The sequence below is a fragment of the Betta splendens genome, chromosome 2, assembly GCF_900634795.4.
Source record: "Betta splendens chromosome 2, fBetSpl5.4, whole genome shotgun sequence".
Classification (NCBI taxonomy): Eukaryota; Metazoa; Chordata; class Actinopteri; order Anabantiformes; family Osphronemidae; genus Betta; species Betta splendens.
In genome coordinates this window covers 20,079,884-20,092,251 of record NC_040882.2, presented here as the reverse complement: position 1 = coordinate 20,092,251, position 12,368 = coordinate 20,079,884, and the positions used below count along the sequence as shown (strand labels likewise).

At 45.6% G+C, this 12,368-nt stretch overlaps 1 protein-coding gene across 1 annotated transcript in view; it reads left to right on the top strand.

Annotated features, from left to right (window-relative positions):
* Nucleotides 1-241: 241 nt before the first annotated feature.
* The window catches only part of si:dkey-172j4.3 (diacylglycerol kinase delta), a 43,744-nt gene continuing 31,617 nt past the window's right edge, over nt 242-12,368 (top strand). The window contains exons 1-3 of the mRNA XM_029137511.3: nt 242-428; nt 1,418-1,719; nt 2,693-2,797. Coding sequence (XP_028993344.1) covers nt 1,654-1,719; nt 2,693-2,797 — 171 coding nt within the window. The 5' untranslated portion in view covers nt 242-428; nt 1,418-1,653. The remainder of the gene's footprint in view (nt 429-1,417; nt 1,720-2,692; nt 2,798-12,368) is intronic.

Here is a 12,368-nt window from a genome sequence, read left to right as displayed (position 1 = left end):
AAAACACTGGTCCCCGCGCTCCTTATTTGTTGTGTGTTAATTAGTGTTGTTGTGTGTCCTAATAGGCCCGTATGCGCCTCGCACGCGCATGCGCGCGCACGTTATTTGCTCTCAGTTTAACCTCAGAACGACGATTCGCGGCGACTCGGCGCGGCCGCTCGGGCTTTCTCTCTCGCGCGCCCCCTCCTCTTCCTCCTCCTCCTCCACCTCCCTCCTCTCCTCCTCTTCCTACCTGATTCAGACCCGCTCCGACGCGATGCGTGTTACCGCGTCTCCCTCTGCAAAGCGAGCACCACCGGAGAGACCCGCGCGCTGCCGCTGACCGACCGCCGGCGCGAGCACCCGACGCCGGGCAACAGGCACGGGAGACCCCGCCGCTGACTCACCCTCCGCCGGAGGAGAATAGAGAGCAAATTAACGGGGCGAAGGTAAATAACGTCCATATGTGGTCGACACGTAGAGCAGCGACGAGATTTATTTGTGAAGAGGATGTGGCCGTCCGGTGCCGCCGAGGGCTCCGTGGCAGTGACAGCGCAGCCCTCGACAAATATGCAGGAGTCAAAGTGAATATTGACATTTATTTGCATGTCCGCCGAAGAGCAGCGCTAATGAGGGAGCGGACGGTCAAGCCGGCGGGGGCGCACGGCAGCCTGTTGTTGTGGCCCCCTTTTCCTTTTATTGGCGTGTTTTCGGAACAGAAAGCGACAGAAACAGAAATTAAAAGCACCGAGCGGTCACTTCCACGCGCGCACTGTCGCTATGTTGCGCGTCCGGGACGCGTGCGCGTCCAAACGCTGTGTCTCCGGGGGCGGCAGCGCTCCGAGATGCGGACAGGTTTTTGAATAACGTGTCCACGTCGTAATCAAGGAAACGCACACACACACACGCGCGCGCAGAGACGAGCGCGCGCGCCGACAGGTCCACACTCGCGCGCAGCCTAGATAAAATTCACTTTTTGGCTTCATGCTAATTCGTGTTAGCGCGTGCCTTTACGTACGGAACGTTCGCCGGCTGGCAGGCACGCACGCGCGCACGCGCGCGCTCCTGTAGCTTCCCTGGCGCTCCTGCGAGCTGTGTGATGCACAGTCGGCTGCCTGTAATGATCATCTTCATCATGTCTGTTGTTATGCGCCATTTCCCCTTCATCAACACCTTCATCCCGTTGTCGTCCCCGTGGCGCGCGGACTGCGATGACAACGCTAAATTATAAACGGTGCTTTCTCACCAACGCAAGAGGAACTAAGAGCAGCGTGTGCCATTGTCTCCTCAGCCGAGAGCGTGTGATGGAGGAGGAACTATAATAGCAGATCAGGAACTATTGGTTATGAGCGCTTAACTTAAATGCCTCCTCCCCTGCAGGAAAGCAGCAGAGCTACAGGGAGCGCTTCTCAATAATTCATCCCCCCGTCTTTTCCAGAGTTGGCCCCAGAAAGAGATCTGCAAGAGGACGAGCGCGGCGTCCCGGAGCCCGCCGCCCCATTCGTCATCCGCTCCTCTCCCGGCCGAGCTGTCGTCTCCCCACTTGTTCCTCCTCCATCTCTCCTCTTTGCGCCTCTCCCCTCTCGTTCAGCAGCAGGCGAACCTTTTCCCCCTCCGCTCCTTTCACGCCCGCTCCTTCCTCGCTCGCCTCCCGCTGCTCGCCCTCAGCCCGTCATGGCGTCCAAGCTGAACCCCAACGTGCTGTACGTGACGGAGCCCCAGGCCGACTCCGAGAGGACGGTGAGTAGGGTTCCGTCTGTGGCGCCTTTAACGGTGCAAAAGCACATGTTACCCAGACCTGCGTGATGGCTGCAAGTTCTTATGCAGGGAGGTGCCGAGGAGCTGAAAGACTTGAGTAGACTTTCTTAGCCTTTAATATAACATGAATCCAGCGCACATGTTTCTCAAATGTTGTCTGTGGTGAGTTCCACAGCAGGGATGAAGCAGCGGGATGGTACGGTGGGTAGCACTGTCGCCTCACAGCAAGAAGGTTCTGGGTTCGATTCCCGGAGGCGGCCCTGGTGCCTTTCTGTGTGGAGTTTTCACGTTCTCCCCGTGTTTGCGTGGGTTCTCTCCGGGTTCTCCGGCTTCCTCCCACATTAGGTTGATTGGACTCTCTCCATTGCACCTAGGTGTGAGTGTGTGTGTGAATGGTTGTCTGTCTATGTGTTGCCCTGCGATGGACGGTTAGGCTCCAGCACCCCCGTGACCCCATATTAGGGAGTAAGCGGTTTAGAAAATGGATGAAGCTGCGCTTGAGGACACGTAGTTCAAGTTCAGCGTTCAAGCGTTTTATAAAAGCTGCAAAGAGGAGGTTGTTTTGGCATTCTTTAAATCCTCCCCATACTACACTGACAAAACAACTCACCAGTGTCTTTATTTACATATAAAATATTACTATTACCTGAATTATTGTATTTTATTGTGAAAATTGTGTGTAACCTTTCTTCTTACCTTTCTTCTTAACACTGTATTTTTATGATTGGCTCCTCTTTACCTACTTACAGCCGATGTGTTTTTTTCATTTATTTGAAGTGTCATATAAGTCAGAGGCCACCACATGTAGACTTCGGTAGATGATGGAACATTTCACAACATATTTAGGTCAGACGGGCGTCTGTCGTCCTCGTAGAAAGAGGAGGACGTTTTGACGTGTGTGTGTGTGTTTGTATAATCCGACCTTCTTACCGTCCTTCTTGGTCCGTGCTTTCAGGCTGGAGAGGCTGGAGAAGAATCGTCAGACAGCGACGGGGAACAAGAAGAGACGTCGCACAAGCTGATTCGCAAAGTTTCGACCTCAGGACAGATGAGAGCCAAGGTAGGAGTGTGTGTGTGTGTGTGTGTGTGTGTGTGTGTGTGTGTGTGTGTGTGTGTGTGTGTGTGTGTGTGTGTGTGTGTGTGTGTGTGTGTGTGTGTGTGTGTGTGTCCGTACTCGTCTCCATAACAGCAGTCAAAGAGTTACTGGAATGTCAGTGAACTTTCACAGGAGCAGTACCACATCAGGTGACGTGACCTTTTTTCTTAAGCTTTTTGCGTTTTAGAACTTTATGCATATTAAAACAGGTTTAAAGCTTAAGCAGCATCAGTGAACCACGGGCAGGGACAGACTTTTTATCTTAATGAAAGAGCTCTTCACTTAGTCAGGAATGTCATGGCAGAATCATGGATTTCTTTCATTATGACCACACTGGGAAGCCTGACTACACATATGCTCAGTTATTTAGGACCTGATACAGCTTGTCTCATCAAAGAAAGGATGTGGGCATTGGAAACGATTTAACGGACACCTGTTTTCATTTTAAGCTGCACCCACTGCGATCGCACGCTCTCCACCAGCCCGTATCGTGTCAACTGCAACAACCAACCCGTCTGACTCTATCTGCGTCTTCTCTCGGTTCATTTTCGGCTGCTTGTGTAACTTTATCAATACCTAAATCAGATTTCTGATCGTATCTCCCAACCTGTGTCACTGCTGAGGTCAGCTGACTTCCTGCTCAGACCTGGTCCTCTTCCTGCCTGCGTCATTTTGTAGTGCCACTTTTAAGGACAAACCAGGTTCAGGCCTCTCTAATAGCTCATGTGACATAATCTGACCGGAACTGCTTCATCTCATTGGACTTCTAGTATTGGCTTACGCACTGCGTTTTACTGTAACACACTGATAGGGAGATATTAGCCTCTTTCCAACACTCACGGATGTCTGACTGACTCATTGATTAGCTAATATCCGCCTAAGTAATGTTTGTGTGTTTTGAAATCGTTAGCCATTGCCTGTTCTGAACTTTAAATTCGATCAATAGGAGAAACAGGATAGCTGGCAGCCCCTGTCGCCATGGGGATATAGCGTCTCGTAATGCCAGGTTTGCTGCTGGAGAGGATGCTGGTGTTGGATATCAGTCTGATATTGATTTGCTAATCTCATTGGGCAGTGTTGTAGCGTGGTGCCCATATAGTTGTAAAAGGACACCGTTGGGGGTTGCCATGATTTCAGGGTCGCACAAACCATAAAAACAGTTATGTTTTGACCTCGATGGAAAGTTGGTAGTGAATGTTCATGCTGCCATTTAAAATGTGGATTTGCTGCTTTTTCTTGTTTCATCACATATTAAATTAGATTTGCATGACTATTTCTGAAGAACAGGACATTTAATGATCAGCTGACGTTGTGTTTCACTGTTTTACAGACCCAAAGAAATAATCTGCAGCTAATTAAACCAAATTAAAATGACTGCATCCCATTAAAAAACGATCTAGTCAATTTACATTTGCAGAAGACACATGTTGATTTATTTATATAGAAATCCTAGTTGGCAGTTGTGAGATATGTTTTATATTATAACAATATACAGAATTTCTAGCAAACATTTAGAAGATGTGTCTTTAATCTGCTGTGTGTGTGTGTGTGTGTGTGTGTGTGTGTGTGTGTGTGTGTGTGTGTGTGTGTGTGTGTGTGTGTGTGTGTGTGTGTGTGTGTGTGTGTGTGTGTGTGTGTGTGTGTGTGTGTGTGCAGGATTCCCTCAGCTGTCAATCATATTGGACACTGCTGTTATTCCTTGTAGGCCTGTTGAGTGTGTATGTGTGTTGGGGGTTTGCTGATTCGATTGCGTGTACCTCCGGTCATGTGACTTGGGTTAAGCTAGTCATCAATTCCAGGATTATGCCTTAGCGACAATGACTTGAGAGGATTAGTGTGTTTGCCCATCCCTTTGTTTGTTTGTGTACATGTGGGCAGGCACATGTGTGTTTTTGGCTGCTTGTTCGCTAAAATGCATTGTTTCCTGTTTTTTCCCCGTGTGTTGTTAACTGCTAAGAAGCATCGGCCCATCGCCTGCCATGCCTTGTCTCATTTCCTACTCGGCCCGTTACTCCACCCGTTAATGTGACAGCAGCACACTTGTTAAGGAGGTGCTAATTCTTATCAACTGCAACATGACATTCTGACACTTAGATTAATTCAGTTCCTCAATTGTAGGTCCCAAAATAATTATGCAGATGCAGAGATAGCAGGGAGTATTATTTCCCCTTTACTCAGGGTAATTGAATATCACAGAGTTTAAACACCAGCCGTTTGATTCCAACACATTAGTTTAAGTCAACTCTTTTTTTTTTTTTTTTTTTTTTTAAATGAATTCATTTTTTTGTGGGTTGTTGTAAGTTTTCTTTGAACAGTACATTTGCAGTATTTAACAGAGAACTTGCTCTGTGTTGTCACTTTTCATGTGCAAACCGATTGAACCTGTGAAAGACTTTGTGTGCGTGTGTTTTAGCTTTAGGTCCACATGAAACACTAGTGGCCTGGTAGCGTAGTTGGTAACGGTTCGCCCTCGGAAGGCAACGCCGTTCACTATGGCAGCTCACTGCTCCTCGCGGGGATGGGACAAATGCAGAGAATGCAAAAATGCAAATGGACTAATAAGGGTTAATTTCTTCTTCTTCTCTTTCATTGAGTCTAAGTTGAGTGAATGCGAGCCTCTCCTAGGGACAGAAGCAGCCGTGTGCGTTTGTGGAGACATATGGCCGGCCCCACGTGCTTGTGGTTGTGCCTTCACACATCTCGTATGAGCGTGATATCATTTATGCTTTTACTGTATGTCCTGCTTAGTTTAATTGTGTGTATAAACACGCTGCATCTTACAGTGATGTGTGGAGTAAAAGCAGCCAACGTCACTTCTCAGCGTTGCAACATTAAAGTGATCATAAGGAAATGACCTGAGTTGCTTTACAGAACAGAGACACGTCTTCATTTAGTTCACACTGTACGGCACTATGTGCAGTGTCACAGTAGCTTATCTTTATCTGACAGCTTCACTGTCATCCATGAAGTCCATTCGAAGCTCCTGTAAAACAGAGTAAGGCTAAAACTATGTAAGATGGGACCTGTTCTCTCATGCACCTTTTTTGTTTTTATTTTAGTTTCAATATGATTTGTGGTTTTGTAATGCCCTTGTTAGTGACACAGACAAGTTCGCCATCTTGTATTGCATATGGTTCTATACAGCCTGGGGACATAGCACTGAGATAACCGCTAACGCCGCATCATGGTGGGAACATGCGCCTGTCAGTTTCATACAGGCCCATGTGATCTCACCAGGACCGTGCAACTCTTAAGTTCTATAGAGAATTATTGAAAGGGGGAATAAAAGCTCTCCAGCCATGTTTAATTCATGTGTGATGTTTGGTGTTGCATCATCAAACAGCAGTTTTGTCTCTTCTTTTTTGCCACAGGAAGCCGCTAGTATGTGGCAAAGGGACATGTGATGCTAAACCTGAGAAACCCGGGTTGCCTCTGACAGCAAATTTAAGGTTTCGTGCTGTCAATCAAAAGTATTGTCTGTGATAAAACGCCGACCTGTGACTTTTATGTTCTAACTTAAATCTGCTTCTTTTGAGTGACCGCTCTGGAGTCTTGTTCTACTTGCATTCTGTATTTTTGTCTGCGTCTAAACCTTGGGGCTCAGTTACATAAGGTTTCACACTCGTTCTTCTTCCTCATTCCCCCGTCCTCTGCTCCTCCGCCTCCTCCTTCCGTCTTTCCTGTGTTCCTTGCTCTCATGGAGAACGATGAGTCGGCAGCTTAAGTGAGTTGTGGTTGTTTTGTGATTCGTTCTTTGAATGGGCTGATTGCGTACGTTGACGTGACATGAAGGCAAAGACGCACTTAGAAAAGGGCGGCTTCGTTCTGTTTGGTTCCAGTGTCAGGGAGCAGCAGTCACCTTCACATCTTGCTTTGTGGTATTCAGCGCTTCCTTTTCCATCACTCCTCCAGGTTCATCCCTGCAATTTCTATCACGCTGCTTCAGTCCTCTTGTGTTTTTTTTGTTTTTCTATCAGTGTCCTACAATCTTTAATTGGTTTTCATTTAATTATTACATTTCACAGCATGGCTTTCACTCATTAGTGTGCTGCTCATCTCTTATTTTCCCCTTCCAAATATAATCTGTTTCATAATAAGAGCTAAAGAAATTAAGATGTAATTGTAATGAACACCAGAAGCTTCTCATCACATCAAACCTCTTTTTAGTTGAGTGGTTTTTAGTTTTGTAACTTTGTAATTGACTATAACCATAGTGAGGATTAAACTTAGATTTGCACTTTGCCCCCGTGAATCTTAACTTTACTCAACTTCCGAACCAAACACTCATTCTAAAATAGCAGCACGTCAGATTACATAACCAGTTGTATTTCTGGTATTTTGAGTGGTGACCAACAGGTAACACGTCTTTTTTCTATTCCTGTGGATTTCCTGCACAGCGCTTTGGAATCAAACCCACTATGTTTGTTCTTTTTTATCTGCATCTTACTCCCGGTGCAGAAGTCTGTGTGGGTGTTCGCTGCAATGGAGATGAGGACGTGTTACAGTGCGTGTGTGAGTGAGTGAGTGAGTGTGGGTGAGTATACAGAAATGGCTTGAGGAGAGTGTGTGGGACGTCCACTGTTGGGTGCAACTGTGTGTGTGTGTGTGTGTGTGTGTGTGTGTGTGTGTGTGTGTGTGTGTGTGTGTGTGTGTGTGTGTGTGTGTGTGTGTGTGTGTGTGTGTGTGTGTGTGTGTGTGTGTGTGTGTGTGTGTGTGTGTGTGTGTGTGTGTGTGCACGCGCTTTGATTTATGCTCTGGGCTCGATGTGATACAGCTGCACTAGTGTGTGGGTCAACATTGAGAGAGAAATGGAGGGGGAGATGGCAATAGAGGAAGGGGAGCAAATTAGTAGGCAGAGGAGGGAGAGAGATTGAGGCAGAGTGGGAAGAAAGACACAGATCCACAGTCAGTTATATAAGAAAGCCACGCTTTAAACAGCCGTGCTCTAATACCCATATTTACCATCACAATAGGTTGGTGAGACTGTATAGGAGGCAGTGGAACTGTTTAAAATGTCTTGTTCAGTTGTTTGTATCCTAAAGGCAAAACAAACATCCTCAGTGCATTTTCTACAACATCTGAGCAGCTTATTTCATGAATGTTTTAAATTTTTCACATTTGTGTTTCTCTTGTTTGGCTCATATGTGGGCGTACTGCTCATCAACTTAGCTAAATGCCAATGCGCAGTAAGGCTGCATCCACTGTTTTAGATACTGCTATTCGGTCAGTTGGTTTTTGTTTTAGGCTTCATGTTGACTGTGAAACCAGCCATTGTGGCTTTTTGGCAAGGCGTCTGCCTCCTCAGTCTGGAGACCTGGGGTCCAATCCTCACCAGGACATGCTTTTGTGGCCTGGGAGCTCAGTTGGTAGAGCGTCTTGGAAGTTCGATCCCTGCCTCGGCATCAGGTGTGTCCTTGAGCAAGACACAATTAGTATATGTCCTGAAACTACTGAACTTTGTTTTTTATAAGCGTTGGATTAGCTTTTACTAAATGCTGTAGTTACCACAAATCAATAAAATAAAACTACAACAAAAAAAGAAAATTATTTAAAATCACACACTGAGTGAACTGTGGGACAGGGTGAACAGTGTTTCTGATACTCTATAAGAAATAAAACCCACCTGATTTGCAATTGAAGGGAATAGGTCCAGATAAATTAAACAAGTCTTACTGCATTTTGTGTGCAAGTTAATTCATTCACAGCCTGCGTTGTTAGGAGCCGCGGTTGCAACAGCAAACCTACGTGCAACCGGTAGATTCTTCGCCAGACGCTGCTTGAGAAGATAAATGGACCACAGCGCCGTTTGCGACTTCTTATCAGGCCAACGCTCAATTAGAAGACGCTTTAAACTGCGTGTGGTGAACGACGGCCGTGTTGGTGAAAATGTTGTGACTGAAATCTTCATGAGAAAATGCAGCCAGTTGTGGGTCCTATAACTGTAACATTTAACCCTCTCAGAGATCCTGCAGAGAGACACGTCAGGTGCCTGATGTCACCTGTGCACCAGAGCATGCTGGGACGCCAACAGACATCAAATGAATCAATACTGCTTCACAGCGTTTGATTACTGCTCGTGGCTGTAATTCTGTAGCCTCAATAAATATCACACACTTGGTGACTATGAGCGAATCATCAGCCAGTTAAGCTCCTCCAAGGAAAATTAAAAACTACGACTACAAGTGACTGGTCCAGAGCTCACTGTGTGTGCATAGGTTCATAGGTTGACACTGCATGTATTGATTTCTTTTCTATGAAATTACCGTATACGCTGTAGGTTTGTTAATCATACTCCAATGAATGTACTAAGTCAAACACACTGACTGACACACACGTTGCTGAGTAGCTGTCGCCCACACTGACTGGCTCTGCTAACTGGAGCCTTACAACCTAGTTTCTATTGATTTGACCTCCTGAGATGTCGGGTCTTCTAACAGGGACTCTCTAAAACACAGAAACTGTGATGTCCTTGTGAAACAGATGTGGATTTTTCTTTTTAATCAGGCGTCCAATATTTATACAAATTGTGCATGTGCATTATGTTAACAATTATTTTAAATTATAATTATGATTTATCAGTAGTACAGTAAATATTGTTTCATTTGTATCTCCTTGTTTTAGTGTTTATCTTTTGAGTCTTCTCATAATTCCAGTTCGTCTCACTCGTTGCTGCCACCTGGTTGTGCTTTATTCCTTCTGCCTTGATCTCTACATGCTCCCTTGTGCTCTCTCTCTTCCTTGACCTCCGTCACTCATTGTCTCATCCTTCCTTCCCTTTCATCCTTCCTTCCCTTCATCTGCCTACTGGGTATCTTTGTTTTACACCTGCCGTCTCTGGGTCTCTGTATTTGTAGAATCCCTCATCCAGTTTCATTACACCCACATACAATCAGTCTGGAGCCATGGACTCGACTGTTCTGCAGCTTTCTACCATGTCAGGATTTTTAAGACATTTGCTTATGCTATGTTGATCTTGATGGGTGTTGAATGAACAATGAGCAAACAAGTACGAACATATGCAGTTACACAACAAGCAAACACCCTCCATCTGGGGATGAAGACCATGTAAAACAGTCAAAAACCCAAACAAAACAACATATTTGAACAGAAGAACTAACGTCTGCTGAGCTGCAAACCCTAACACACAAAACCTTCCATCTTCTGTGTTCTGTACGACTGTGATACACCACCACAGGACATTATTTCAAGGCCAATATAAAAACACAACCAAATCATCAGTAAACCACTAATAAGAGCCTATACTCAAATTCAAGACATTTAGACATGTTTCACATAGGTTTACAAAGCTGCAGTGACTTCTTAATGCCTTCTCATAGACTTAAACACATTTTGGTGATTGTTTTCTTTTCTTTAAAAAGATCTGACTTACACTTACACATCAACATTTAAAAGCTGAAGTGACTTTTGTTTCAGTAGTTTAGCTGAGTTTACACCTCCGTCTTTATTTCCACCACTCGTTTCCTGTCCACTCATTTCTGTTACCGTACTTCTGTGTCATTTTGTCTTCTCCTGACCTAAGTGTATACCAGAGTTAACTGTCACTCAGCAGGAGGCCACTAAAGAACCAAAGTGTAATCTGTGCATGTTTGTTTTGTTGCTAACGGTCGTTTTTGCCTTGGCAGCTGAGAATCTGTACGGAATGAAGCAAACAAAATATGTAGCTTCAAATCTCGACTACACGTCAGGTTTTGCTGAGTCAGATGTTGAAAACATGAATCTGGATTTTCCCAATGCACATACGAAAACTGAAACTGTGCTGTGGAAAACTTGGTCTTACTGAAAGTTTCATTGCAAGAATGATTAAAAAGAAACTAAACTAGAATCTGGTTATTGTAGTTTTTGCATTTTAGCCGACTGACAAGCAAAACATTGAGGTGCAATACCCATGTTAATGAGGGCTTTCCATTACTTTGTATACTTTTCGCCAAAATGGAACGTCTAACGTTCGTGCTAGCCTTTGCTAGCTTCTACCTTGCTAGTTTTTACATTGAGCAGGTTTAGCATTTGGACTCTGCAGCCGCCCTGGAGCTCCATGTAAAAGGGTTAAGTGGCCACAGACTTCCTGTGATGCTCCTCTGTGAGGACAAAAAGCAGAAGGACACACATTCACACCCGCACTTCTCTGCTTTATATTTGGCCTCCCTCAGTTTCTCCTTTCGGTTGCTTCACTTTAATTGTTTCTCTTTTTTTCTTGTTTTGTTGTTACGCCTCGGCGCTCTTTTTTTTTTTTTTTTAACCCCGCTATCTCTTTATCTCTCTCACTCTGTGGCCAAAAATAGACTCATTCTGTGTTTTTTTTTTTGTCAGCCTATGTCTTGAAACCTCTTCAACAGGAAGCAAGAGAGTTTCACCACATCACACGCAAGCACGCGCGCCGCCTGTGCAGCGCTGGTGGATCTTCTGCTTGGCTCTGACGTGCTCGACTGCCGCTCTTAAAGTCCCGTTCGGATGGCGGCGCCTTCGTGTTCAGGTGCACGCGTGCGTGTGTGCGTGGAGGTGCCTGCTCGCTCGCTCGCTCGCTCGCTGTCACACCTGTGAGCAACACGCCAAGCGCCAGGGCCTGAGTCAGCGTCATGAAAGCAACACATCTGTTTACTACTACAGTATGTGCTGTTTTACTTTTAGATGTGACGATGTCAGGGTAGAGCATGGACAATGAACACCTGCTTCCACTGGTGTTACAATTTATAATTTGAAGATTTGTCATCTTTGTGTTGGTTAGAACCTGTTGTGTTGCGGCGTTGTGTGGTTTTCTTCATCACCTGCTGGCCTTCAGACGTTAGTTCAGTTGCAGCAGCTAGACTCTGGACGGAACCTTCTGGACTAATTGGTCATGATGGGTTATTAGTCCCTCTTTGGATGGTTGGAAGCGCCTGGAAATGAGGGCAGAGGGCATTGTAATGTTGGGGAAACTGGATGAAATAATGGTGTTCCGCAGCTTCAGGCTGTTCAGGCTACGAGATGTTCATCCTAGACGTGTCGCAGAAGTCACTCACATTTACACCTGCGGGCAGTTCAGGCTCCCCACGTCTGTCAATATCACTGGCTTTAGAGCGAAAGCCTCCCAAGGCTCCGTGATTATGTTTAAGGATGTGACGGGTCAGTTGCTATGGCTTTTTATTAATGGCGTCACACCGATCACAGACCGGTGTGACAGACTGAGGCAGAGTTATTAATAGGCCTTACTGGAAGCTGTGTGAGTAAAACTGCAAGCAAAGGAGGTAGAAGTGAAGTGCACTAGCAGCCACGGCGACTGTATTGGAAGGATGTGGTTTTCTTTCTAAAATCAGCACATTTATTTTTACAGTTGTGTGCCTCAGCGTGCATACGTGAGCGGGAGATTTCTTAACGACTTGTGTCATAACGAAACAGAGACACGTAATCGACAGGCCCATGGAGATCCTCCTTTTCTACCTTTCCTTCATCCCTTGTGTCCTATTGCCTCTGTCCTCTCTCCTTTGCACTTTAAATTCAATCACACTATTATAGTTAAAACCTCTGCACTAACTGTTAT